The sequence below is a fragment of the Westerdykella ornata genome (assembly GCF_010094085.1).
Source record: "Westerdykella ornata strain CBS 379.55 unplaced genomic scaffold EI97scaffold_2, whole genome shotgun sequence".
Taxonomy (NCBI): domain Eukaryota; kingdom Fungi; phylum Ascomycota; class Dothideomycetes; order Pleosporales; family Sporormiaceae; genus Westerdykella; species Westerdykella ornata.
The window spans coordinates 1,044,784-1,070,894 of NW_022986852.1; the positions used below are offsets into that span (position 1 = coordinate 1,044,784).

Genomic DNA, 26,111 nt, shown 5'->3' on the forward strand with positions numbered 1-26,111 from the left:
GCTGCTGCAGCTCTGTTTTCCATCCCCCATTTCACATCTTCATCCATCAACTCTTCCGTCTCCCTTGGAAACCCCCTTTTCGACCTTGCGTCCCATTCTACTTTTGTCGCATCGCTGCACTCCCGCAGGCGACGTCCTACAGAGTCTCAAAGGCAAACAAACAGTGTCCAAGGGAGAAGTGCGCCTGCCTGGGTCGCTGTCAGCAGAAGTGCTTTTTGATTGACCCGGCTCGTTGCTGCTGCATTCATTCTTTCCTGCCGCAACTCGCCAATCACCGCTCCTGCCACTCTTCGCCGCAACAACAACGCCTGCCTCGCCCTTCTTTTCTGCCCACCCACCGTAGGAATATCTAGTCTACTCGCGCCCTTCGACCTGTTCATCCCGTTTTCGCCCATCACCGATCCCGACGACTTCGCTGGTGCGCGCGACATCATCATGCCATACAACACCCGCCGCAAGTCGCTGTCTCTGCCGCAGCTCGGCACCGCGTTGCCTGGAGCTCCGCGATCCGCGCGCTCACCGCCTTCGTCAACCGACGTCAACCAGCTATCGCCGCCTGCGAAAAAAGTCAAGCGACTTCACTCCGACTCTGCTTCCACCTCCACCCTGTCCACCCCAAACAGTTCTCCGCGAAATCTCCCTCCACGCTTTGATGAACGTCCAAAGAGTGCTGGTCGCCCTGTGGCGCACACCCCGCCACCCTCGCCCGGCGGCCTGTCGCCGCGCACAAAGGTCGACACCGAGGGCATCGACGACATCATCGTCGTTGCCGTCATAGAACAGCTGGAAAAGACGGGCAACCGGCCTCACCTCCTCAAGGAGCTGGCCCATGTCCTGCAGGCAACCATTCCCATTGTCGAGAGGTGCGTCAACGCCTACCCGTGCCCCACCCTGGGGAAGCTCTTCTTTACTCACGCTGACGTGCCATAGCTCCGCCAACCCTGCTGCCATCATTTCGTCACGCCTCGCAACGTACCTCAAGCGTTCCTGGACTGCCTTGTCGAGATGTCCGCTGGATAAGAAGCTCGTCGGAACCCATCCCAAGCGCATATACTACTTCTTGACAACCTGTCCGCACCAGCCAATCCCTAACGACGCCGGAGCGACCCATGGCCCCGCGCGAATCATTTCACCGTCTTTGTCAGAGGAGGAAGATATGGAGATGAGATCGCGCGATCACATGTCACCCTCGCCGGAGCTGGATCTCTCCACCCCGGAATACGACGACGGCCTCGACCCCTTTTCCACGCACTCGCGTCCTTCCACCAACAGCACCACCGAGCACAACCGTCGCGCACAGTCGCCCCCTCTGGAGAAGGAAGAACGGGAATTCACGCAGACGGCCACCAACCTGCAGCAGCGTAGAAGAAGTCAGGAGGCCACTAGCAACCAGGAAGCGAGTGCGCCTTCCGAAGAATTCCATAGGTTCGATATTCCCATGTACAATGTACCGGAGCTTCGCGAGCAGCAAGAGGAAGCCGTTGCTCGGGAAAACTCGGAAACTGCGGCAGCCCTTTTCGGGCAACTACATCAACTGCCTAACGTCATCAACGACTTTGTCCCGAACAGTCCTCTTCTCAAGACGTCCCACACGATTGATCTGCCGCCAGCCATATTCAAGTTCGGCGAATCCCGACTGGATCAGGACGATTTTGACTGGGCCTGGGCGATGAAGAGCCCAGAGCACATCGAGCTCCATGAGCTAGACGAGCTTCTTGGGGACTTTTAATCCGCGCTGGGATCGCCATATTTCCCAAGTGTTCCGTTATGAATCTTCTTTCTATTTCCCCTCTTTGCGTTACGTTCGATACTCAGTCTTACTATTTCCGCTCTTGGTGTCGTAGATTGTTGTAATTTTCTCTGCTCACTATATTCGTCTAGCGGACAGACGTGTAGAGCTGGCTGGAGTTTGTGGGTTATGGCGCTGGTGTTATTGCTCTCGAAGAAGTCGGGGCCGTTGTACGATACGTGTGAGCAATCTGTTTGGGATCCATGGCACTGGATGCTAGATCGGCTGAATTTGGGAGTTTGGGGAACAGCATCAGGAGTAGGGGTGGAGAGCAACCTCAGGAAGCGGGTTGGCCTTCCGTACACTTACACGCCTTACAGAAAAGCTCTTGCGAATTGTATGAAAAACATCTGATACGTTGAGCTTACACATGTGCTCCTTCCCCTCGGCATTTGTTGAACAGGCCCTACGATGCGTACCGATGATTGGCTGCGTGGTGCGCCTCGATTTCGCACCAGCCACATGTTCGCAGCAGCGTACCTGGGCGCCAGTTCGCCTGACCAGCCTCAACACCAAGACCCCAGCCTCACCACCTCACCCCAAGATGAGCACCACGACGCAACAAGACACGCGAGATAATGCGCACACGATGCGAGCTTCTGGTTTAAATTACAAAGTTATCACGTCTGAATTATCCGCGACCTAAGAATCCTGCATCTCACCCCCTGACAGGCGGAGCAATCAGTCGTTCATTTTCTTGGCGGATTATCATGGTTCCGTTTGATCGAGTTGTGGAATATCAAAGGAGCTCTCCCTGTGACATATTATCTGGTTTCGGACGAGTGAGTTTATTCGTTTTGCTGTATACTCTGTATACTGCATAAGACATCCCGACTAAGTGAGACAGGACAAAGGCCTTTCCCTTTACGTCTACCTTGCAACACGAGCTTGTCCGATCTCATAGACATAGACGCAGGTCAACCCATTGTACTCGAAGCTATTACCCGTCCTTTCACCGCGGCTGGAGGAAGCCCCTTAAGGACTGATAGTTGCGGGCATCACTACACGCTACTGGTGCAAGTGCACTCTTTCTTCATTCACGCCTTCTCACTGATCACCCCCTACCGTTGTATATCGAACCCTAGCGGAATATAGATATTCGTCGTAGGTCCCAGCTGTATCCTTTGATTCAGCAACAGCACGCTCCCACCCGCGATCCGAACGACAGCACCGTCATTTTCATAAGCTACACTCTGACTTCCACGGATACGATACCAAAAGTACTGTACATGACTCCGCCGGTCCCGCTTGTTGTAGACCTGCCTCCCTTGGAGCGTCCGCCTATTGTCATCGATGCTTCGCCGCGGCCGGTCGTGGCTCCGGGCTTGAGCGGAGGGAGGGGCATGTTCAAGAGGTTGATAGTGGCTTGTGATGGTAGGCGTGTTTACTTTCTGTGTTCTTTTCCTAGTATTCACATAGTCTGTGGTCTCGGGGCAGGCATGGAAAAATCGTGGAAGATGAATGCAAAACGAGTAATCAAATCACGGATTATAGAGTACAAAGGCTAACAAGCTGATAACAGGAACATGGATGAACTCGGACAACGGCATGCTCAACGGACGAATAGCGGTACCCAGCAACGTAACGAGACTATCGAGAGCAATCAAAGCCGTCAGTCAAGACGGGATTCCCCAAATAGTGAACTACCAAATGGGAGTGGCCTCGCAAGGAAGTGTTCTCAATCGACTCACCCACGGTAACAACTCCCTTCCTCCAACGCCATCGACCAATTTTCCCGGCTCACAACCGCCTAGGCGTCACCGGTGAAGGTCTCCAAGACACCATCCTCGAAGCCTACTCCTTCCTAGCCAACAACTACCACCCCGGCGATGAGCTCTTCCTCTTCGGCTTCTCCCGCGGAGCCTTCACCGCGCGCTCCATAGCCGGGCTGATCGGGCACGTCGGACTACTCACCAAAAAGGGCCTCAACTCCCTACCCGCCGTCTGGGAAGATTATCAGCACCGATACGACGCCGGCTACATCTCGCGCAACCCGACGCAACCTTTCCCCAACAAACCCAGCGCCAGCTCACCACGCTACACGCGCGAACTCCAACGCCGCGGCCTGACGCGCCTCGACATCCCCATCAAGGTCGTCGGCGTGTGGGACACGGTCGGCAGCCTGGGCATGCCTCGCATCGGCCTCCTGCAGCGCCTAGGCGTGCAGGACCCGCAGAGCGAGGAAATGGCCTTTTACGACACCAAGATCTCCGACTGCATCGAAAACGCCTTCCAAGCCCTCGCGCTCGACGAGAAGCGCACCGCCTTTGCACCCGCCGTTTGGGAGAAGCCTGAAGGGAATCGCACGACGCTGCGGCAGGTGTGGTTCCCAGGGGCGCATAGCGATGTCGGGGGTGGGAGCGACGACACGCAGCTGGCGAATATCAGCCTGGCGTGGATGATGAGCCAGGTGGAGCCGTTTCTGGATCTGAGGGAGGGGTATCTGTTTGAGCTCGAGGAGGAGAATGAGCGGTGGTATCGCGAGACGGGGCAGGCGAGGAGGCCGTGGGGGTTTGGCGAGATTTGGAATTCGACGTCCGGATTGTATGCACTCGGGGGTGGGACGGTAGGTACCTTTTTCTTTCTTCTTCTTTTCCCCTTTTTTATCCAGTTCCCAACACCTCGTTCCCCTCTTTCTTCCCCGCCTTGATGACCTACACACCTGGCCTCGATAGAACCGCAGTCCGAAACATGGCTCAAAGCCATAAATCTACTTCCCCATCCCCTAACCATAGCGCAGTACCGCACCCCAGGCCTCTACCACGCCGTAACCCCCAAAACCGGCCGCACGACCAACCGGCCCCTCCGCTCGACAAACGAATACATCCACCCCTCGGTGCGCATCCGGCTCCAGCTGCACGGCCCGGGAATCTCGGATAAAGGCATCTACAACCCGCGCGCCCTGACGGATAACTACAAGCTCGTCGTCGAGCCTCGCGGCGGCGACGGTGACGCCGCGGACGGAGTGGCTTCACCGGACGGGCAGAGGTCAGCCGCAGTCGACGTGTATTGGAAATTAAGATGGAGGGATGATGCGTTGGGGGGCACGCGGATCTTGCCGGAAGCGCCGCTTTGGCGGTTGGAGAGGGAGTTGGCGAGGAGGGATCGGAGGGGGTGGGGGTTGGTGAGGGATCCGCCGGTGACGAGGGGGAAGAGGGGGGGTGGGAGGAGGAGGAGTAGGAGTGTTGGTGTTGGGGGAGGTGGGAGGGGTGGTGAGGGGTTGTATTATGATGGGGAGGGGCCAGGGGTGAGGTATAGTGAGGATATGGGACGGAGGAGGCGGAGGGGGAGTTTGAGTTTGGGGGAGATGGGCGGGCGGTATAGTGAGGCGAGGTTTAGTGGGAGTAGGGTGAGTAGGGTTGATGAGGGGAGGAGGAGGAGTTTGGGGCCGGAGGAGGGGAGAAGTAGGAGTCGGAGGGGTTGAGTCGGGGGAAGGACCTAGTGATGGTGTGGGTGTATAGACGGATGATACTCATGGCGATATAGAAGTCTACCAAAGAGCTTTAAACTGCTGGATACACCCCTCTCCGTGAATCAGAGACTCAAGAAGAAGCAAGGCCGCACAAATTCCCAGGTACGTGTCCCTCGAACAGGAAACGTGCAGGAAACGTCCAAACTAAACTAAGCATCAACCCCTACTCTCTGAATACATCTCCCTTATATTGTACTTAAGCGCATACGCACTACATAAGAAATTTTGCCTCTGGAGACTGACACTTATCTAGCAAGGTTCCCATCGCTCGATAACTTCTTCCCTTAAGGTTGTAATCAACGTTAACCCCACACCATTATGCAAACGCATACCCTAGCTAAGCACCCTTCCTTATTCAAATCCACAGCCAAATTCCAATCCACATTCCCATCCCATACCACCTTCCCGCAGTCCCTTTAGCCTGATTACTCGAGTACCAATCTCGAGTGTGGTTTTGCAAGTATATCTCTTGTTGGAGGAGGCGGGATGCATAGGCTCCTTTCCGCAAATCCGATGACAGCCTGTTTTCGGGGATTGTCCGGGAAACGTCAATTTAAGGTTTCAACGACTTGGACGACGACAAAAAGCGAGGGTTTACAAAATCCCATGTGTGCATTTACAAGCGTGTTGGATATCATCAAGGTTCGTCACTATCCAATCCCCTCGGCACTCTGCACTCTGTCTCGTCCTCCCAGAGCAGAGCAGTACCAGACTATATGCCCATTCCATCCATCATCAAACATCAAAAAGTTAGCCAACACCCCAGTTCCCAATACCCATTCCGCCTACTAAAGCTAAAGCTAATACGTATACCGAAACCCCACCAACCCCTCGAGCACCACCTCGCCCCTCTCCGCCCGCGCATTCCTCCTCCTATAATGCAGCACCATGAGCGCCGACCCGACGAGGATGAACAGCTGGCACCCCGTCACGGCCCACAGTCCCGTGCGATACGTCGGCGCCTCGTGCTGCATGAAGGTGGTCGAGGCGAAGATGCCGCCGATGGCGCCGAAGGCGACTTGCAGTCCTGACGCGACCCTATCGAACAGGCCGTTGTTAGCATCGTTACATAGATAGATAGCCAACGCAGACGAAGGCAACAAATTCCCACGGAAAGTAAACGACTTACATCCTCAAACTCTGGCCGCGGATATTATTCGCCTGCCACGCCAACGAACTCGGGATATTACTATTCGCCGCCATGAGCCCCACGAAGATGCCAAAGTACCTGACCCCGTTATTCCTCGCGTACGCGACGATCATGAGGCCCGCGACGCCGAGCGCGGCCTGCAGCATGATCCAGGGGGAGCGCATTTTTGTTCGGTCGGCGACCCAGCTGATGAGCAGGACGTAGGGGACGGCGGCGCAGGCGGGCGGGGCGCTCAGCAGGAAGACCATTTTTGTGGTGTGGCCCATGCCGGCGAGGATGATGGGGATGAAGAAGGCGAGGGCGTAGACGATGGTGGTGACGGCGAAGAATTGCATCGAACTAGAGGGCGTTAGTGGTGGAAGCGTTCTGAACGGTGAGGGGAGTTCATCGGACGTACAAAAACCACAACTCCCACCGCTTCAGCGCATCGACAAACTTCTCCCACGTCAACTTGTCGAACTCTGCATCCTGACGGTCTCGATCCAGTTTCTCCTGCACGAGCTTCACCTCGTGGGGTTTCAGGAACGGCATGCGCGACTCGTGCACTTTATCTGGGAAATCGACAATGAGGAGGCGACCGAGGAGGGCCAGGGAGACGGTCATGAGGCCTTCGATGATGAAGATCCAGCGCCAACCCAGGTATCCTGCTTTGCCGCTGAGGCCCATGATGCCGTAGGCGAGGATGGAGCCGAAGGCGTTGGCGAGGATGTTGATGGCGTAGAAGAAGGCGAGGCTGTGTGGGTGTTAGTATTGGTATTGGATTTGGTAAAGGATATGAGAGATGAGGGTGACGGACCGTTTTTGGACCTCGTAGCGTGTATACCAGCAGGAGATGAGGTAGACGCAGCCGGGGAAGAAGCCGGCTTCGAAGAGGCCGAGGACGGCTCGGAGGATGACGACTTCCCACCAGTGGTGGGTGAAGCCGGCACCTGGATATCGAACTGTCAATGGCTGTCATGCGTATCCGTTTCGACGAAACCCTTCAACTACGAAAAGTGGACGGGCGCTTACCTAGGATGACGACGCCCCACGCGAAGCAAATGAAAGAGAGCCAATTTGCAGCGCCGACCTTCCGCAGCACAATGTTACTCGGGATCTCGAAGAGGAAGTATGTGATGAAGAACATGAGCAGGGCGATGGAGTAGCGGTCGCCGATTTTGAACCCAAGTTCTTTGTCCATGCCGGCGATGAGAGCGGCCGAGATGTTGATACGATCAATGGCGCTGATGGCGTAGCACGCTGTAGTCAAGTCAGTGTGAGAGGTGTGATGCAATGGGAGTGAACTGACCGCCGAGAATGGGGACGAGTCGGAAGTCCACTTTCCGCCTGTACGGGGTTCAGTCTCTGATGAGATCGTCTAGCTCATTGTAGACTCTTACGTTGTCCTCGCTTCTTGCTTCTTGATCGATTCATCTAGCTCACTGGCGTTGGAGGATTCTAGGTGTCCTGTATCCATAACAGCGATCTTCTCAACCTCGACCACTTCGGCCTTCTCCACCGCCGAGAGGTTCTCTGGATGGGAAGCCATGGTGCCCTATTGCATACGGCGCGGGAGCAAAAAGATGACGGTGGAGGATTTCGGTATTGAGGTGAAGCGCAGGAGTAAACTGGGACGAGGATTTCCAGATACGGAAACCAATAACACCCCGTCGTCGCACAGCAGGCAGAAAAAACAAATGTAAAGCTCCTTAAGTGTCACAGTCGAAAACCCAACAACCGGGCTCACTGTCACACAGAAACAAAACCCTTCCAGGAACTCATCACATCACACCTCTTATATACATCTCCCGTCCCCTTCAGCTCCATCCTCACATTCACCCATCACCAAGTCGCGCTACCGTCGCTCTCCCGGGCCCGACCAGTGATATCCTAAGGTCTTCCTCACCCTTACCCGAACAGGTATTCTCGCCAAGTCGCCCAGGACCACTACAAACTTGGCACGTTGCTCCCCCGCATTCCAGCACCCGCTAGTCAAGGGTTCTCCACACGCTATAGCAGCCCAAGCATCTACACACCTACCGCGTACACCGTGTCTTGCAATGCGTGTGCCTCCCCTGGGCAGCCATACGCCGAGCAATCATCTGCGATTCTCCAGCAATGATTCAGCAGCTCTGAGTCGAGAGAGCGGGTATGTCTAGGCCGAGGTAGGCGTTGAGAGGCGCCAGGGGGTGGTGGTGCTCAAGTTTGCTTCCCTGTGAGAGATGAGATGGTGTCAAGCTTGCCTTTTATTCTGGATTCGAGGTGGAAATAGAACTGGGGAGGGAGTGGGAAATTCAAGTTGAAGGTCAGCGACAGAATTGATATTAGGAGGCCAAAGCAACACTGCCTGCTACCAATACCTCCTTCAAGAACGCCCATGACACCAGCCAAAGCCTTACTTACCCCACTGCATGTCGTCTCGAGTTCCATCACCATCACAACTTTCAGACAAGCCAGTGTGTTCTCGAAATCCAGCCGTCGGAAAGCGGACCATCATGCTCCACAGATCATGCTCCACTTCCCCGGATTCTCAGCCTGGGCTTCTGGCGCTTCTTGTGCTCAGCGCCACGGGCCTGGTGTCGATTGTGGCGTTTACGCGAGACGCGGGCGTGATTGGACGGTGAGGTTGAAAGGGTCTTGCTGGAGTCTAGGCCAAAGTCCTCTCATGACCTTACGGTGAGTCGTGCTGAAATGGATGAGAGTTAATGTTGGTCATGTTGAGAAGACGGCGGATGGAATCTTGGAGACATCAAATCGAACATCGAAAATAAGTCTTGGTGCATGGTGAAGACTAGAGACACGGAGAAGTCTCATCAGTCAAAGATTCGAACAGAAAGGAGAGAAGAATGTAAAGTCGTTCTGGAGTCCCTATGTATCCAGCATTTCGTCGCTCCATGCAATAACGCGTAAGTGCAAACTTATTTACTTTCCTAGCTCTCAACTACTCCTAATAGTAGTAGCCCTGGAGAATCCCACAGCATTCACATGACTACACTTCCTCAATCACCGTCGAGATCCAGACTCTTCCTCATCCTCCTCTCGCCAATCTTGTCACTATGCGGCTTAACCTCAAACCAGTAATTCCCCCGGTTGGTCGACGAAAGCAACACCTCTCTCACAGAATCCCTTCCTGCGTCTGCGCAGTCAGCCGAGCAAGTGAGAAAGTAGGGGGTTAAAATGCCAATATCTGGCGAGAACACGCACAAAACCCTAACACTCATCAGCGTATAGGAAGGGTGCGAGGTAGAGGTTGGAATAAAATGCCAGTTATTCTTCAACAAAACGATAATCTGGTATATAACGACTTTTCACGGTCGGCAGAAGTGACCGTTCTACATCCTCTATGGCCCCCACTATATAGATCCTGCCATTCCCCATCGCCTTCAGTTTCGCCCCTACATTTGACAACATCGCACACACACGTCTGCTCATCCTACTGCACCCACGTCCAAAATCCAGTCATGAAAAACGCCGATGCCGGACGCCCACTCAATCAGCAGAAGATGGCCGCCAAAATATACACGCGAGAAAATTATACGGAGAAAGGCCCAAAGAATGGGACTTGGATAGAAGAGGATAGGATGCGGTGGTATGTCGGCCGTCGGGTATGCAAAACTCAGCATCAAAAGGTCCAGGAAACACGATGCAGAAAGGAAGCGAGAAATCAAGCACCTCAAGAAGCGATACCTCAATGAAAAGGCAGCATTCTCTTAACGACCCGATCTCTCTCTCGTTTGCTGTCTCCTTTTCTTCGTCGTAGCTGCAACCTCGTTAATCAACTGTTCAAAAAAGGGGCATAGGGGCTACATACCTTCATCATACACCAGGAACTCATGCAGGGCCGAACCGGCCGGCACCATGGGCAGCACAGGCACCTTCTGGTCCGTCACAATCTCCAGCAGAGCCGGACCCTCGCTGTTGAGCAGCCACTTCAGGCTATCCACCAGCTCCTCTGGCTTCACACAACGTTTCGCCTGCACACCCATGGCATCGCCCAGCTTCACGAAGTCCGCATTCCGCTGGTGGGTATGCGCGAAGCGGTCTTCGTAGAAGAGAGTCTGCCATTGGGTGACCATGCCCTGCTCCTCGTTGTTGAGCACGATGATCTTGACGCCGATGTTGAATTCCGCCGCTGTCGAGAGCTCGGTGAGCGTCATGCTGAAGGAGGAATCGCCATCGATGTCAATGACGAGGGCGTCGGGGCGGGCCACCTTTGCGCCAATGGCGGCTGGGAGACCGTAACCCATGGTACCAAGACCACCCGAGGTGATCATTGTGCGAGGGTGGCGCCAGCGGTAATGCTGCGCGGCCCACATCTGGTGCTGGCCTACGCCGGTGGTGATGACGGTCTGCTCTTTTCGGTCGGCAGTGAGGTTTGAGAGCGTTTCAATGACGGTTTGGGGCTTGATGAGGCCGTTCTCGCCCTCCTTCTCGTATGCCCAGGGGAACTTGGCCTTCCACTCGTTGATCTGGGCGAACCATTCCGGCCGCTCCTTGACCTCATTGACGAGAGGCAGCAGCTGAGCCAGGTTGGTCACAACGTCGCCCTCGACGGCTTCGGTCGCCTGCACGACCTTGTTGATGTTCTTGGGCATGATTTCGAAGTGGATGATGCCACCACGGCCCTCCGCCGCTGCAGCCTTTGCCGCTGGGGCAAACTTTTGGACGTTACCGGTGATGCGGTCGTCGAAGCGGGCTCCGAGAGCGATGATCAGATCGGCTTCCTGCATGGCCATGTTGGCATAGGCGGAGCCGTGCATGCCCAGCATGTGCAGAGACTTGTCGTCCAGCTCATCGTAAGCGCCCAGGCCTTGCAGAGTCGTTGTCACGGGAATGCAGGCCTTGTCTGCGAGTTCTTTGAGAAGCTTGGGAGCTTCGGGGGTGGAGACCATACCCTGACCGGCGTAGATGACGGGTTTCTTGGCCTTGTTGATGAGGTCGGCGGAGCGCTTAATCGACGTCTCGAGCTGCCTCTTGGTGACCTCTCGCTCGGCAAGGATGGCGGCGCTCGGGTGGACGGGCAGGGTGCTCTGCATGGGGATGGGACGCGTAAGGACAGCACCGGTGACATCCTTGGGCAGATCGACGAGGACAGGTCCGGGACGGCCCGTCGTCGCAATCTCAAAAGCCTCGTTGATGCGTCTCGGCAGCTCGGCAACATTCTTCACCATGACGTTCCACTTTGTGCAGGCTCGGGTGATGCCGATCGTGTCAGCTTCCTGGAAAGCATCGGATCCGATCATGCTGGTCGGGACCTGTCCGCAAAAGACGACCATGGGGGTGCCATCCATAAGGGCATCCTGCATGGGAGTCACGACGTTGGTGGCGCCGGGGCCGGAGGTGACGAGGACGACGCCGGGCTTGCCGGAGGCGCGAGCATAGCCCTCGGCCATGTGGCCGGCACCTTGTTCATGTCGAGGCAGGATGAAGTCGAAGTGTTTTGAGTTGTAGATGGCATCGAAGACGGGGAGGATGGCACCGCCGGGGTATCCAACTGAGTCATATTTGTTAGCATGTGATGTTCGGCAAAGCAAACATTCCAATTGCTGAAGACGGGTGCCTACAGATGTGCTTGACGCCCTGACGGAGCATCATTTCGTGGAAAATCTCTCCACCCTTCATGCCGACGAAGGAATGGTCCATCTCGGGCTGGCGGTATGGCTTCAGTGGCTGCACATCGCTCCAATCTTCACGATTGAAGGCCGGGCTCGGCCGGGTTCTCGTCTCCTTGGTCGCGGCGGCGGCGGCGGTCGACTGTGTTCTCTGTGCATTTTCTTGAACGACTTTGGAGGTTGCTACCTGTGCCGCTCTCCGGTAGGGTGAGATGGCCGGCCGTGCAGCCGAGGTGGAAAATGAGCGGCAGCCCTTGAGGGACTGCAGAGCTCGCTGTCTTGACTGCATGGCGGGCAGCAGCAGACTGGAATGTGGGTGCGTCTGTGTGTGTGGCGTTTCTCACAAGCTTCTCCGTCTCTTCTTTTTTTCTCGTCTGGGGTAAAGAAAGGTGGGAGGGAAGCGGGAAGGCGGAGGTGGTGGGGGGAGAAGCGGAGGAGGAGGTAGGGTTAAGAGAGAGGGAACAATTGGGAGGACGAATGAACGAAGGGTGAAAGCAAGCAATGAAACGACGCAGGACACGACGTGGGTTTTGATTGCCCTAGGGCGACGGGAGATGGGGAGAGGTGTTGGAGTCACTCTCTCGTGTTGCTCATACAGTTCACCAGCACCTCGGAGGCAAAACGCACCACGCACACACTTTTTGACAAGGCCAATGCGGGACACACGGCGCCATGGGGCTCGTGCGCGGGATTGGATTGGTGTGCAGGGCCTGCTTCTCCGCATTGCCGCCCTTGGACATGGGGGAATGGGGGAAGGAACGCCGAGCCCCTCCCGATGTCGGCCGGTGAATGTCCTCTCATCACTCCACACCCAACTCCATACCGCGAACCATGTCCGAACGAGCGCGGAGCCACGCCCGTGCTGCAAGCGGTGATGACCGACGGCGAGGTATGCTCTCCATTATGTTTCATTAACATGCCCGTATGCAACATGCCCTTCACCAAACCGGTTCTCGTGTTGCACGCCTCCAACCACGCTCACTCTTCTCCTCCGCAGTCGCAGTCCCCCGGCGATCAACAAGAGAGCCCCTCGGTGCCGCCGTAGACGAGTACGAGCATATCCCATTCAGCCGATGCAGAGATCTACATCCTCCTCAAACTCCATTCATGGCAATTGCTGACGGTGGTCGTGTAATCCTCCAGTCCACTGAGCCCGCCTCTGGCGCCGGCAATAGCTACTACTCCTTCTTCCCCACCCTCAGAACGAACCTCAACATCCACTCCATCGCGAGCCCTCTCTCCAACAGAACGTGAGCGCCAACACCAACATGTCTCTTCCATGTCAGACCGCGACTTCTCCTTCCTCCGCGACCCCTCCGCCTACCACGTCCTCCCCACCACCTCGCTCCTCCCACCCTTCCTAAACCCCGCCTACTCTCCTCCCATCACCACTCCCATACCCTCCCTGCTCTCAACCGGCCACTTTCGCCTGGCCGCCATCTCCGCCGCCCGTGCAATCGTGCAATCCCCTCCTTCCACCGATCCAGCGACCTTGCTGAACTTGTTGCACATCCGTCTCGCCTGCTTGTGCCTAATCAACGAGCACGCCCTCGCAGCCCACGAATCCAAGATCCTCGGTGACCTGAACCATGCCACTTTCTGGAGACATGAGAGCACAGGCGCCCATCTCGTACCCTGGGACCTGCGCGTGCTCGTCGTCCGCCTCGCTGCCCTGGGCTACGGAGAATGGCGAAAGGGCATCATGGGCTACTACGAACTGGCCCACGAGTGTCGGAGCAACATCTCCAAATCCGAATTCGAGCAGGACAAGAGGTTATGGCGGACGAGGCTGAGGGATTGCGGCGTCCGCGTCGCAAACGTGTTGGTCGAGATGGGGGACCTCGAGGGTGCGGGACAGCATCTAGCGAGCCTGCTGTCTCCCTCCCAAGCCGTCGGAGAAGTCGAGCGCGAGCATGACGAGCATGACGAGCGAGCCGAAGAAGCCAAGCAGATGCTGTACATGGAGACGCTCCTCTGGCTGCGCATCGGCGACGTGGGCGCCGCAAAGCGCTGTCTATCCGCTCTATCGCACCTCCTCTCCTCCACCTCTTCCAAACCCCTCACCACCGACGACGCAACGAACGGCGACGCCCTCCTCGAAGCCACCGTCTCTGCCCTCCTCACCCTCTGCACCTCCCCCCCAGCTTCCGCCCTCCCAGCTTTCCAGTCCCTGCACGACCGCTTCCCGACAAACCCCATGATTACCCAGAACCTAGCCATCTGCCACCTCTACAGCGGCCATGTATCCGAAGCCCGGGCGCTGCTGGAGCACTTGGTCATCGACGCCGGAACCGTGTTCCGCAGCGCCATCTTCAACCTGTGTACCGTCTACGAGCTGTGTACCGAGCAGGCGAAGGTGAAGAAGGAGGCACTTGTGGGCAAGGTGGCGGCGAGGAGGGATGAGGCGGGCACTGGGTGGGAGGTCCAGAGGGAGGGGTTTAAGCTCTAGACTTTGAAAGAGTGGTATAGCTTTGAGGAAGCGGTCAAGGGGACAGAGGAGAGCGTGGAGCAGGCGTTTTCGTGGCGTTTCTGAACTTAGAATCGATGAATAACATAAGAGCAGACTAACTTAAGTGCTTGTCATTATGTATCCATCGCATATAATATACCCCTGTCACATCGGTTTACCAAACCTACGTAGCCATGGAATATAGGTAAATATACGTATTTCCCTACCAATAGAATCCAGAACACACCTCTGAATCCACCAACCCCTCCATCATCAGGTGTGATTTGCTATCGTACGTGTGAAAGCAGAAAAGTAGTCATCTCTCTTTAAATAAAGTGATATACCCCCGACTCAGACTATCCAACCAACGCTCTACCCCGTATCTCTCAGATCTCAGGTCTACCCCCCCAACTCAAAACCGGAGCTTCGGACCTCAAATAGAAAAGCGCAAAGAAAAGAGACCAGTCAGCAACGGCGGCAAACTCCATGCATACGCCCGTGTATACTGTATACCCCTCTATCCACTATCCAGTTCCAAGGTTCCAGGGTTGTCACGCTACCCGGCCACCAGGCTGTACCAGGCAAAGACGCAGAAGAAGAAGAAGAAGAGGAAGAAGAAGACCCCAACTCAAATCAACTCCAGAGAGTTTCAAGTCAACAGTAACAAAACACCTCCTCAGCCGTTCAGGCCGACAATTCCATCATCAGGCAGGCAGGCCATTGACCATTCCCTTCCAAAACTTCTCCCAGAAGAACAGAAGAAGCAACCCTCTCATCCCAAGGCCATCTGCATCCTCACGTCCCAGAGTCACAACTCCTCCTCCTCCTCCTCCATCTTCACCTCCACCAGAGGCGGTTCCTGCTGCTGCTGGCCTTTTCCCTCCAACGCACCCGCCGTCGCCGTCGCCCCAAATGCTCCATCCAACCCACTACTACCAGCAACACCACCCTGAACAGTCCCCTCTGAAAGCCCCCTCTCCTTCGCCCCCATCAACGCCGCACCCAGGCTCTTCCGAACCCCTTCGTCAAATCCCGGCAGACTCGCCCGCTGTTTCTTGAAGGGGCTGCCGATGGACGGCTCACTGCCAACGTCCGAATTCAGCGACGACTTGGCTACCTTCGCAGAGGGCGCTTCTGCGCCCGCCGCTAATGATGACGAAGATGCTGCTGTTGCTTCCGAAGCGCTGGGCACGGGCGTGCCGGATAGCGGGCTGTGGTCTACGGAACCGCGTTTTGCGCCGGGGGAAGGTTGGGCCACGGGTTCGGCGGAATGTTGGCGTTTTAGCTGCGTGGTGTTAGAAAAGGAACCCGCAACAATAGAATAAACCGTTGAAGAAAGATTTACCAACCTTAATCTTCCTCACCCCCTCCGTCAACTCGCCCGTCCTCGCCGCATCCTCCGGACTCAGTCGCTCCTCTTTAATCGGCGTATCCCTGTCATCGTCCATGTCTTCTACTTTGATTTTACTCTCCTCGTCCTCGTCATCCGCGTCGCTATCCATGGCATCTGTGTCCCTGCTCTTCTTCCCAGACTTGGGTGACTGAGCACTCGGGTCGCGGTACCCGCTGAAGTTCTTCGCGTTCACGGGCGGATTTAGGGGCTTCAGGTCGCCGAAGTTGAGGCCGGTGGAGCGGCGTCGTCGTGCTGTGGCGGCCGTGGAAGCGATAGGTTTCTCGGGGGGTAGGATACCCATTTTGCGGAGTTGGCCTGTGTCTTGTTAGTTTTCAATATACTCACAAACGGAAAATGATACTCACGCTCTCCTCTATACAGGAATGTGAAGACGGCATATGGCTTATCCGGGGGGTCTATCCCGGTTACGGTTTGCGTGCTGATACTCTTAGGATCCAAAGACTTCGGCTTCGCAAAGCTCGTGGTATGATCGACATCATCGCCCTCGCCGCCAGCAGGCTGTGTCCCGTCGTCATCATCGTGGGCGTCGAATTGCGGCGAGTACTCGCCCCTCTTGATCTCCCCAGATGCGAGGACGCGGTACAGGGCGACCTTAATCTGCCCCGCCGCTTCGGGTACGGGCGGCTCGTCCTCTGAGTCCGAGTCGGATGTGAAGAAGTCCTCGTTGCCTGATAACGCTTCCACAGGCGCTTCCTTGCTATCGCCATATCGTAGGATGCCGTTTCGTGATGAACTCGCACGCGTCGAGTCGTCTTCATCATCGCTGCCTTTCGCCTCTCTTCGCTTTCTCCTCTTCTTCTCTAGGCGCTGTTTTCTCCGCTCAATCCGAGCTGCGACATCTTTTCCTTCCAAGTCTAGTCCATTGAGCCATCTCTCCAATCCCACTTCTCTAAACAGAAACTCCCGCTCAGCAAGGCCTCCACCTTCCGACGCGGGAACGCTCACCCATCTCGAATTCACCCACGTCTCTTCACCGCGCCTAAGCAATGTAGCCACTTCCTCCTTCGCTCTACCGTCAAAATAGATGTAGGCCGCAATAGTCTCGTTCGGCGAACTCGTCAGCGGCTTATACGGCGCTATCACCGGGCCGGAACTCCTGCCTCCATTCAAACCAGTCCTGTCCAACCCTCCGGGCAACCCTCCAACAATCTTGGGCCGTGGGTTCGGTTCCTCGGGCGTAGGCTTCGGCGTCGAATACGGTACATTGAGTCCCGGTGTCAGAAGCGTGATTGATATGGCAAAGGTAGATTGTTCGGGCTTGTTGGTCTCGGGTGAGATCCTGGCGGGGGGAACTGGTATGTACGAGGTGATGCGGTGGAATTTGGATTGCTTCTGAATAGAGTACTCGGGGAGGGGCCCTGAGGGTGTATGAATGGAAACGGCGAGGCCAAGAAAGCAAGGCATGACGACTGCGTGCGGAGCCGGGCGTCGCGGATACGAGTATGATGGTGAGAGCGGTGAGCGGATTGGACCTCCGGGAGGCTGAGAAGACTCTCGGCGGGCGTGAAAGCTAGGTGAGCACTTCCGTCACCACTCCGCAGGCAATCCCAACGGAGAAAATGCACAATATGAATGTTGCGTGAGGCGGCGGCGAAGGACCGGGAGCTGCGAGGCGAGAAGAGAGATGCGCGAGGGGGGAAGTGATGAGAACGCCGTCACGGCAAAGATTTCCGCTGGGCACGTCCGCAGTCGACGCCCTATAGCGAGCGTCGGTCGTGGGCACGAGAAGAGGCGTGCGGGCGTGAACAGTAGTGAGGATGTTGTGTGCGTGTGGGGGGAACTTCTGATGCCCAGCCTGAGAGGTGGGAGCTGGCACAACCCGCACCGACCCTGGGTGCTTTTGACCAAAGCGGGGTCCTGATTGGTCCTCGGAGCCCTTCTTCAATTGTTTACGAGTGAGAGATGTACTGGTATCCCAGACTCCACGCAATGAACCACTTCATGTGTGCGGGAGAAATTGAAGTTATATGGAGCCCACCTTGAGACAACCTCACCATGTTACCAGGAAGTTTGTGGTAGTCTATAAAAGAAGCACCTTGTAGGAGCTCCGAAAGTGAATTGCTAGCTAGAGCCAACACCAGGCAAAACGCAGGGTATCCTCAAAGAATCCGCAGATGTCCAGTAGCCGCAATAATGAGTCCGTCTACTCCTGCAATGCTCTGGCCCAACTCCATGAGTTGAAGAAAACCGCCTGTGAACCCTCCGTTGAAACAGAAACAAAGGGAAAAGAAAGTGACTTTTGAACTGCTTGGGAACATTTCTCAGTCACCCCAATCAGAAGAAATTCCCAGCTGTGTCGACACCGATAGAAACTCCTCCACTTGGACAATCATCTGAAATCCCCCACTCAGTCTTCATCTGATGCAAACATATCCTCCGCCTTTGGGCGCATCCTCCGAGCACGTGCAGCTGCCGTTTCATTCGAGTTCCCGCTCAAGGGATTTGACGATATTGGTTCCAATTCTGTTGACTCGTCCTTCATCGATCCAGTCTGCGCCGCACTCTCCCCTCGGTCCCATTCATTTCCTGGCTGCTTTGCCGTTAGAACGTGTCCACCAGGCATAGGGTAAGTCAGATCCTGTGAGTCCCTCCAATTAGTATTGTCAAGCAAATGTCTATGTTTCGATCCAGGAACAATATCATCAGTGGTACATGAAAGGGAATCGCCTTCGTCTGCGCCGCCCTCCGTTATACTCTTACCAGGACCCGCGTATCTAGCTTCCGCCCTCTTCCGCTCGTCCTCAGCCGCCTTCACGGGGTTGGCCTTCCTCCTTCGCTCGTCATTCTGCTTTTTCCTATTCAAGGTGAAGCTCGTCTTAAAAGTTTCCGTAATATCAGGGTCAAACAGCGCCTCTTTAATCCAGAAGTCAATAATGTAATTCACATCCTTCTCGAATACGTCTGTCGAGAGCATACCCATCCCAAATTTCTTGGGAATATCTGCGAGCCAGGTGAACACGTCCTTCACGAGGAGTTGAGTGCCAATCGCTGCTCGGTACTGATAGCACCTTCCCTTCAGGAATGGCGTGTTCTTTTGAAGCCGGCTACTTACGACCATACAGATGTCCGAAACGACGCGAAGAGCATTAAGAATAGCATCTTTTCGGAAACTGTTCAGTGAAGGATCCTTCTTCTTCAGCTGGTCGTAGCGCGGATTGTACGGCTGCAAGATGTATGGGTCGAAGATGTTCTCAATGAAGAGATCGACAATCTCATCCATGCCGGCGCCATGGTGGTCGATGGCAAACCGGGTCACCGCAGCGACATCGTTGGGTCGCGCTGCCACCACGCCAAAATCTCTGTCGTACCCAACGGAGCAGAGAAACGTCTTAAAGGCCAGCCGCTCCATGGGCGACATGATGCCGTTGATGGCCTTTGGCATTCCAGGGTATGGATCGGCAAATTTTCGGTCGGCAGTCGTGATCTCGCCGTCTCCCCTCAGGCTATCCTTGATTTCCTCTTCTGCGGCGGAATTGAGGATCTTATTGCGGAGATTTTCGAAATTCGTCTCGTCGGCGAATTCACACGGAAGTGGAGGACCACCGCGCCATTCCCCAAACCCTGGGTAGATCTCGATCACTTCGCGGCGATCTCCAGTGACGAGCTGGTACATACGGAATCGGTAGTACCGATTCAGCGGATGTTTGTCGTCATACAGCCACGCAAACTTCTCCTCCTGCTTGACGTACTTGGCTTCCATCAGAGCTGCTTCGACTTCTTTGCCTCCCTTAAGGACGGCTTCGATGATGACATGTATGAGTCTAAGAGTTTCGATATCACGGGGTGGATAGGCGGTAACAACCAGACGCGGTTTGGTTTCTTGCGGTTTCCTGACAGATCCGCCCAACTCTTCCGTCGGAGCAAACCTGGCGGATGGCTCCGGCTCTTCCCAAATGGCTCCGTAGGGTAGTTTCTTGGATCCGCTCGTTTGGTGGTCCCCCAGGTACCGGTCCAAATGGAGATAGTATCCGGAGCCGAGGTACTTCTTATCATTCAGTTCATTGATAGCAACCATAAGGTCTCTAGCTTGTGCTGCCTGTTCAAAGAAGACCTTCATGGCGAGAGAATCGCGCTCGTAGGGGCCTTGTCTTTCCTGTATGTCCTCCACACCGACGACTTCGAGGTTCTTGAAGCCAGCGAATATCTCCTTTATAGTGTCTAGATCCGTGCCTGGAGGAAGATTGGAGACTTTGGCTACGACTTTCGTATAGACATCGTTATGATGGTTTCGACTGGTGTCGGCGCGACCAAATGCTCCAGAGGACGGAGCAGTAGAGGAGAATGTTGCGTAGGGCTCGAGTGCCTCGAGCGTTCCCGGACCGCTCTTGCCCGAGCGTGTCTTTGCAGCGAACTGCCGTTTAGCGCCTGTCGGGACGAAGGTACTGGGCGGAGGTTCGTCTTCGCTTCGGGCAGCTTTTGTGGGGTTTTCCGCTTCATCGTCGCTGACGCCGTGCTCCTCGAGGAATTCCGCATGAAGTCGTTTCCTCGCCTCGTGCTCCTCGCGGTCTTTCCCTTCTTGCTCGGCGCGGGCCCTGCTTCCCTGCGGCGCGGCCTTGCTTATGGCGGCCGACAGAGAGAAACGGATTGGCGGCATGGTGTTGGTGCACACCTCCTGCAGCTTTCCTGGAGTCGCAGCCATCGCGGCTCTGCCCTTGGCCTGCAGGAAGCTACTCCGTACCTAGCTAGACGTAGCGTGCGCCTCGTGGCGGTGCGGGAAGGGGCCTACCAGTGTGCCGGAAAATCAAGTGGGGCTGGTTGCTGCCAGGGCTGGCTATCGATAAATCGGTCGGTCGCGTTCGCGGTCGTTCGAGGGGACGCAGCTCTTCGTTCCCGGAGCTGGAAATTCACAGAAACCTGCACCTAGAAAAAAGTCAGAACCGCCCTCCGAAAGAAGAGAGAAGGAAGGGGGGTGGGGGGAAGCGAAGGTGTTTATATGTACTCTCTCCAACTCCGTTTGTACACTAAAACCAATCAGGCATAGTGGCCAGTCGGAAGACGCGTTTCTTGGCACTCGCCAGCTATTGACAGTGAAAGATCCTCCATTTGCAGGCAGAGAGAACACAGGAAAATGGCAATGGCATCTGCAGGCGACCTACAGGCTTTGTTACGATTTCTCTCGCAAGATGCAAAGGTGCCTCTCGCCCTCGCGATGGGAAAGGTCAGGGACCTGAGAGAGGCTAAGCTGACCACGTGAGTGCGCGTCACCTTGATGTTGGACGTGTTCTTAACGTGTCCAGCCCGGCGGAGATTGCAAAATCCGATATTCAGAGCATCCAGGCTGTATTTCAGGATGAGAAGGTTGCAAAACAAGTCCTAAACGCTGCGAAGCGCGTCTCCAAGAAGCGAGCGGTCTCCGACGACGCTACAGAGAAACCCCCATCTCCTGCGAAGAAAGTAAAGCCATATTTCGGAGAGCCTCTCTCACCAGCACAACTTGAAGCGTCTCTCGCCCTACCTGAGCCTTGCAGAGATGAGGAGCAGCTATCAGCGGCCACTATATATACGAATCGGGCGCCTTTGGTGCTCGCATTCGCAGTAACCCTGCTCAAGTATACAATGCCGGAGCAGCCGCTTTCCAGCCGACTTAGCCTTTCACAAGCAGTAGTCAGTGCAAACAGCAGAACTAAAGCCGTGAGTATAGGATTGGAGAGCGGAAAAAGTGCCGAGGAGGAAGGCTGGGGCGAGGGCCAGCCGATTGTCACAGTCATGGGCCGTGAGATACGAGTGATGAAGCGGTGGGGTTACGATTGGGCTGCTAAAGACGAGGCGGACGCTACCCAAGAAACTATGAAGGAGGAACCATCGAATAGCGACCAACCCGCACTGTGGGGTGTGGACCTCGAGAAGTTGAAGCAGTCCAACGGACCTGGCGCGATGCCTTCGCGAGGCTCGTCTGGACCTCAACTTCCCATCTACACAGCACAGTCCGCAAGAGCCTATTTGCTCAAGTCGTTCGAAACGCCCAAGTCTGGGTCAGAGCAGACTGCGAGTAAGAAGGCCTCCGGAAATGCTTCTGATAAGGAGCGAAATCTGGCACTCCTCCTGGGGGCATTAGAGCTTCTCTTCGAGTCATGGTCTTCGGTCATGTGCAAAGACGACCTGGACAAGCGTGCGTGGGGTTGGTATGTGCGGGTGCGGCCTGAAGTAGAATCAGGCGTCGCAGGCTGGGGAGGGAAGGGAATAGTGAAGCTGGCAGATATCCTAGAGTTGAGGCGTACAGCTGAATGATGCAGTGGCTCAATTTCGGCTATGCCAGTAGCAAAATACATAATCCCTAGAAGAAATTACGTGTGTTAATACAATCACTCTACTAATGCATTCCGGATATCCCTGAATCAAGATGCCGCAGGCCTCCTCAGTCCAGCAAAACCCATTCAACGCCGACGCCGTGCCTAAGGCGGAACCGAACTGCTGCCTCATTCTGCTCAGAGTATGCTTTCTCTGCCCGTAAGCTTTCCCTGGGCGGCACTTTAGACCTTCAACCACAAGCTGAGTACACCCTTCGCATATTCCACAATCTCGTCTCCACCCAACTTGCTCTCTCCATACAACCGATCCACAAACGAAATCGGTACCTCAGCTACGGTGCATCCCATAGCCTTCGCCCGCACCATCATTTCCATCTGGAAGGTGTAGCCCTTGCTCTCCGTGCTCTTGATGACCTTCTCCAACACCTCCTTCTTGTACAACCTGAAGCTGCCAGTCAGGTCGCTCACGCCAGGCCGAAGCACAGTATCCGCAAACAGGTTTGCTCCCCTTGACACGAACTTGCGCTTCAAATCCCAGCCATACACGCCTCCATTTCCAGCATATCTTGTCCCAGTCACAATATCGTAGTTCCCGCTCTTCTGCACGCGCACCATCTCCGCAATGAACTTGGGGTGGTGCGAGAAATCGGCATCCATGATAATGACAAAGTTCCCCGTCGCGAATTGAAGACCGTGGACGTAAGCGGTGCCGAGGCCGAGCTTGCCTGCGCGGGCGCGGATCTGGATGCGAGAGCTGCCGTATACTTTCTGGAGTTGCGCGGCGACTTCCTGCGTGCCGTCGGGGGAGCCGTCGTCTACAATAATGAGTTCCCAGTCGAGGTCACTGAGGATGAAGGTTAGCCACTGACATGTTCCTTGCGGAGGGAGATATGGTGAGAAGGGTACTCAGATATACGTACTTCTCAGTGAAGGTCTTGTTCAGAAGAAATGTTATGACAGGGAGGTTGCGACGCTCATTGTAAGTAGGGAGGAGGACGGAGTACTTGTCTTTGGAACCCTTCGCCATTGTCGCTATTTCGGAGTGAACGGGATAATTCAATGGGGTAGCAGAGGTTGAGCGGAATGGGGTTCAAGCTGTCATCCAGGGTGTCCCCAAAGCATCTGATAGGTCGGCCGCTAAACCCCTTTGGGCCGATAGATTCCCAACTAACAACCCTCAAACTATCAAATTCCCAACGTCGGACTTTCCTGCCTTCTCACGAGAAACATTGAGAATGATCCCAACAAGATCATTTGCACAAAAGAAGAATCTACTGTTAGCATTTGATGCATTTGGGACATTGTTCGCCCCTAAAGGCCATGTCACGGACCACTATGCTGCTTTTGCGAGACATCATGGCATTGACGTGCCTTCCAAGAACGCCAACCCCTCGATAAAAGACGCCTTCAGAGCAGCATATAAACACGAGTTTAAAACGCATCCAAACTATGGGAAAGCTGTGAATATGGGTGCGGAACAATGGTGGGCAAACGTATGTCTACCGTTATGTTTACCGACCAATCTGACCCCATTTAAAGTAAATGGCAAAGCTAACAATCAGAAGGTAATAAAAGGGACTTTATCCCACTATCTCAAACCAAAGCAATCGATCCCTCATGCACTAGTAAATGACCTTCTCACGCATTTCTCAACCAGCGATGGGTATACGATGCCGCCGGATGTGATGCCCTTCTTCAAGATGCTACGTGCCAAAAAGAGAAAACCGGAGCAAGTTCCTGAGTGGATGTGGGACAACACCATTGTCGGCGTGATCACAAACTCCGATGATCGTGTACCCAGTATCCTCGAATCGTTAGGCCTAACCGTGGGACCGAGACGCGTAGGTACATCGGCGGAAAGAAAGATCTGTTCCAGTATGGACGACGATATCAGCTTCGTTGTCTTGAGCTACGATGTCGGATATCAGAAACCCGATAAGCGGATCTTCGATGCTGCCATCGAGATGGGTAAGGAGACACTTGCTGACGGGCCGGAAGGCCTGGATATTCAAGACTTCGAGAAGCTGTATGTTGGCGATTCGATCGATGAGGATTATCATGCTGCTCAAGCCGCGGGGTGGAATGCATGCCTTTTGGAGCGGAGTGAACCTAGCACGTGGAACGCGGCCGAGTATGATGTTCACCATCGAGATGATCCCAATGATCAACAACCGAAGAAGGTAGATGTGATCAGGACCATTACCAGTCTCGTCAATTGGTCACCATCCGAACCCAAGCCCTGAGAGCTGAAGGGTACTAGGGTGTATAGGAGGAACCAGCCAGGTATCAACTATCCCGGGGCATGTATAAACGCACAAAAATGGGTCCCAGCCAAAAGTAAGAGTCTGATTGAATTCCCAGCAGTTGGAGCTGAGAGAAAGCTACTTCACTTGCTGGCTTACCCGCAAGAGTGTGAAATGCTACGAGGACGAGCGGTATTTACCTCACTTACTGCGTAGAGAGCAAACCACCCAACACCGGGGTACTAGCGAATAGCTACAAGAAATCAGAGGTTTATTCTTTATCGTGCTTTGGAGGCACCCTGGTTGGGGTAACTTAGCTATCATTATTTACCCTGCTCAGCTGTGACATTATCGGTCGGATTTTATAGTATCGACATAGCGTACTCAGCATAAAACTTGGTATGGCATATCATATGATCCAACTCGTAGAAGGCTAACAACAGAAGTATTCTCCGCAGTAAGGTTGGATTGGCGTTAGAAGCACGATTCACAGGCACATCATCAGAAGGAAATTCCAAAACTCAAAAAGTAAAGATCACAGATCCTTATATTTGCGCCGCCAGCAACGCCATTACTTACCAGAGTGATTCACAAGGGTTAGAAGCCACAACTCCCACAACACCAAACGCCAAACGCTATGCCAAACATCGATCAGGCAACCAGTCCAGCTAGTTGACCGAAGGCTCGAAGAGATCCAGTCCCTGAGCAAGATTGGCAGCATTCAACGCCGTACCACAGCAAGAAGAGCAGGAAGTCCTGAAGGAAAGCGAAGGCACTTACTGCAGGTTCATGCAGAACCAATCAGGCCCGCAGATATCGCACTCCCAGGTATCACGCTCCTTCAGATTCAGATATGTGTCCTCTTCCTCCGTGGAGGGATCGGACGTCACCAGTTCCCCGAGCGCTTTGCAGAGTTCCTTGAATCCGTCATACGATTCGTCGGAGGACTTGTGCTTAATCCCAGCCAACTGGTGCTCGAAAGCACCAGGGAAAGACTCGCTCGAAACAACAGAGTCAACACGGCTAGGGCGAAACTCCGCACACTCTGGATTGAGCTGCTTCTTATCCGGACACTCAGGAGCCAACTGCTTCTTATCCGGACACTCAACATTCAGCTTCTTCTTACCTAGGATAGTCGGACGACGCGCCTCACGCTTCGCCTTCTGCATGCTCCTAGCCGCAAAAGCAACGAAACGCTGCATCTCCTCCCTCGAAGGCTGCGCCACACAGCACTCGGGATATCTCTCGACAATACGACCCAGCAGCTCAACCGCCACGCGCGCACGATCCAACGCCTCTCCCTTCGCCCATTGGCCCTTCAGCATCCGGATATCCCGCTCCAGCACCACCATCACACCCGCCAAGAACTTGGTATAGGTGAGATGGATGGGTCGCTGGTTCCCCTCAGCACATTTCTCACACACCTCCGGCAGAACGAAGGCGGTGTTCCACGTCTTGACGGCAAGCGGGCCGGGTTTGCTACACCAGTTAGCAGGGTCGCATTTAGGGCCGATGATGGGCTTGGACTGCGTGTGGCCGCAGGAGTGGAAGAAATAGTCGAACTTACACATGTTGACTAGCCGATTATGCTGTATGAATAACCAGATCGATACGAGCAAACGGCAGGGGGATTCAATGTGCGAGTTTGGATGACTATTGCTTCGATTCACAGGAACGGGAAAAATGCGTGAAGGAGAATACCAGATCTACTTCAAGCTTTTTCCTATTCTTGAGAATGGGCTTCTGGGTTGCAAG

The 26,111-nt window shown here is 54.8% G+C and overlaps 12 protein-coding genes across 12 annotated transcripts; 7 read left to right on the forward strand and 5 right to left on the reverse strand.

Moving 5' to 3' along the window:
- Positions 1–435: 435 nt before the first annotated feature.
- Positions 436–1,729, forward strand: EI97DRAFT_369658 (uncharacterized protein; the record flags this gene model as incomplete). The annotated part of the gene is made up of 2 exons (XM_033795199.1): positions 436–863; positions 931–1,729. 2 exons carry the CDS (start codon positions 436–438, stop codon positions 1,727–1,729), a joined length of 1,227 nt encoding a protein of 408 aa, XP_033657787.1.
- A 1,298-nt stretch (positions 1,730–3,027) lies between these two features.
- EI97DRAFT_357088 (uncharacterized protein) lies at positions 3,028–4,721 on the forward strand (the record flags this gene model as incomplete). Its single annotated transcript, XM_033794913.1, has 4 exons — positions 3,028–3,163; positions 3,312–3,485; positions 3,544–4,355; positions 4,530–4,721. Coding segments are annotated over 4 exons (1,314 nt in total), but the record flags the coding sequence as incomplete, so codon positions are not given.
- A 934-nt stretch (positions 4,722–5,655) lies between these two features.
- EI97DRAFT_498477 (MFS general substrate transporter) lies at positions 5,656–7,939 on the reverse strand (the record flags this gene model as incomplete). The annotated part of the gene is made up of 7 exons (XM_033802554.1): positions 5,656–6,299; positions 6,391–6,750; positions 6,809–7,144; positions 7,208–7,340; positions 7,423–7,650; positions 7,700–7,737; positions 7,791–7,939. 7 exons carry the CDS (start codon positions 7,937–7,939, stop codon positions 6,062–6,064), a joined length of 1,482 nt encoding a protein of 493 aa, XP_033657789.1. The 3' UTR covers positions 5,656–6,061.
- An 828-nt stretch (positions 7,940–8,767) lies between these two features.
- On the forward strand, positions 8,768–9,379 carry EI97DRAFT_439301 (uncharacterized protein; the record flags this gene model as incomplete). Its single annotated transcript, XM_033799553.1, has 2 exons — positions 8,768–9,066; positions 9,325–9,379. The coding sequence occupies 2 exons, from the start codon at positions 8,768–8,770 to the stop codon at positions 9,377–9,379; spliced, it is 354 nt and encodes a 117-aa protein (XP_033657790.1).
- Positions 9,380–9,660: 281 nt separating this feature from the next.
- Positions 9,661–12,599, reverse strand: EI97DRAFT_429999 (acetolactate synthase). The gene is made up of 3 exons (XM_033797579.1): positions 11,955–12,599; positions 10,202–11,884; positions 9,661–10,150 (listed from the first exon to the last, which is right to left on the reverse strand). The coding sequence occupies exons 1-3, from the start codon at positions 12,289–12,291 to the stop codon at positions 10,101–10,103; spliced, it is 2,070 nt and encodes a 689-aa protein (XP_033657791.1). The 5' UTR covers positions 12,292–12,599; the 3' UTR covers positions 9,661–10,100.
- Positions 12,600–12,812: 213 nt separating this feature from the next.
- EI97DRAFT_430000 (uncharacterized protein) lies at positions 12,813–14,646 on the forward strand. The gene is made up of 3 exons (XM_033797580.1): positions 12,813–12,891; positions 13,000–13,051; positions 13,146–14,646. Exon 3 carries the CDS (start codon positions 13,282–13,284, stop codon positions 14,449–14,451), a length of 1,170 nt encoding a protein of 389 aa, XP_033657792.1. The 5' UTR covers positions 12,813–12,891; positions 13,000–13,051; positions 13,146–13,281; the 3' UTR covers positions 14,452–14,646.
- Positions 14,647–15,259: 613 nt separating this feature from the next.
- EI97DRAFT_447815 (uncharacterized protein) lies at positions 15,260–17,269 on the reverse strand (the record flags this gene model as incomplete). Its single annotated transcript, XM_033800119.1, has 3 exons — positions 15,260–15,736; positions 15,801–16,159; positions 16,210–17,269. The coding sequence occupies 3 exons, from the start codon at positions 17,267–17,269 to the stop codon at positions 15,260–15,262; spliced, it is 1,896 nt and encodes a 631-aa protein (XP_033657793.1).
- Positions 17,270–17,880: 611 nt separating this feature from the next.
- Positions 17,881–20,746, reverse strand: EI97DRAFT_430003 (uncharacterized protein). The gene has a single exon (XM_033797581.1). It carries the CDS (start codon positions 20,502–20,504, stop codon positions 18,213–18,215), a length of 2,292 nt encoding a protein of 763 aa, XP_033657794.1. The 5' UTR covers positions 20,505–20,746; the 3' UTR covers positions 17,881–18,212.
- EI97DRAFT_411373 (uncharacterized protein) lies at positions 20,697–22,093 on the forward strand (the record flags this gene model as incomplete). Its single annotated transcript, XM_033796723.1, has 3 exons — positions 20,697–20,790; positions 20,841–21,055; positions 21,103–22,093. The coding sequence occupies exons 2-3, from the start codon at positions 20,934–20,936 to the stop codon at positions 22,091–22,093; spliced, it is 1,113 nt and encodes a 370-aa protein (XP_033657795.1). The 5' UTR covers positions 20,697–20,790; positions 20,841–20,933.
- On the reverse strand, positions 22,088–23,194 carry EI97DRAFT_391222 (nucleotide-diphospho-sugar transferase). The gene is made up of 2 exons (XM_033796237.1): positions 23,034–23,194; positions 22,088–22,957 (listed from the first exon to the last, which is right to left on the reverse strand). The coding sequence occupies exons 1-2, from the start codon at positions 23,138–23,140 to the stop codon at positions 22,336–22,338; spliced, it is 729 nt and encodes a 242-aa protein (XP_033657796.1). The 5' UTR covers positions 23,141–23,194; the 3' UTR covers positions 22,088–22,335.
- A 154-nt stretch (positions 23,195–23,348) lies between these two features.
- EI97DRAFT_370056 (uncharacterized protein) lies at positions 23,349–24,356 on the forward strand (the record flags this gene model as incomplete). Its single annotated transcript, XM_033795216.1, has 2 exons — positions 23,349–23,606; positions 23,679–24,356. 2 exons carry the CDS (start codon positions 23,349–23,351, stop codon positions 24,354–24,356), a joined length of 936 nt encoding a protein of 311 aa, XP_033657797.1.
- A 365-nt stretch (positions 24,357–24,721) lies between these two features.
- EI97DRAFT_115660 (uncharacterized protein) lies at positions 24,722–26,108 on the forward strand. The gene is made up of 2 exons (XM_033793000.1): positions 24,722–24,755; positions 24,803–26,108. The coding sequence occupies exon 2, from the start codon at positions 25,146–25,148 to the stop codon at positions 25,731–25,733; it is 588 nt and encodes a 195-aa protein (XP_033657798.1). The 5' UTR covers positions 24,722–24,755; positions 24,803–25,145; the 3' UTR covers positions 25,734–26,108.
- The last annotated feature ends 3 nt before the right edge of the window (positions 26,109–26,111 follow it).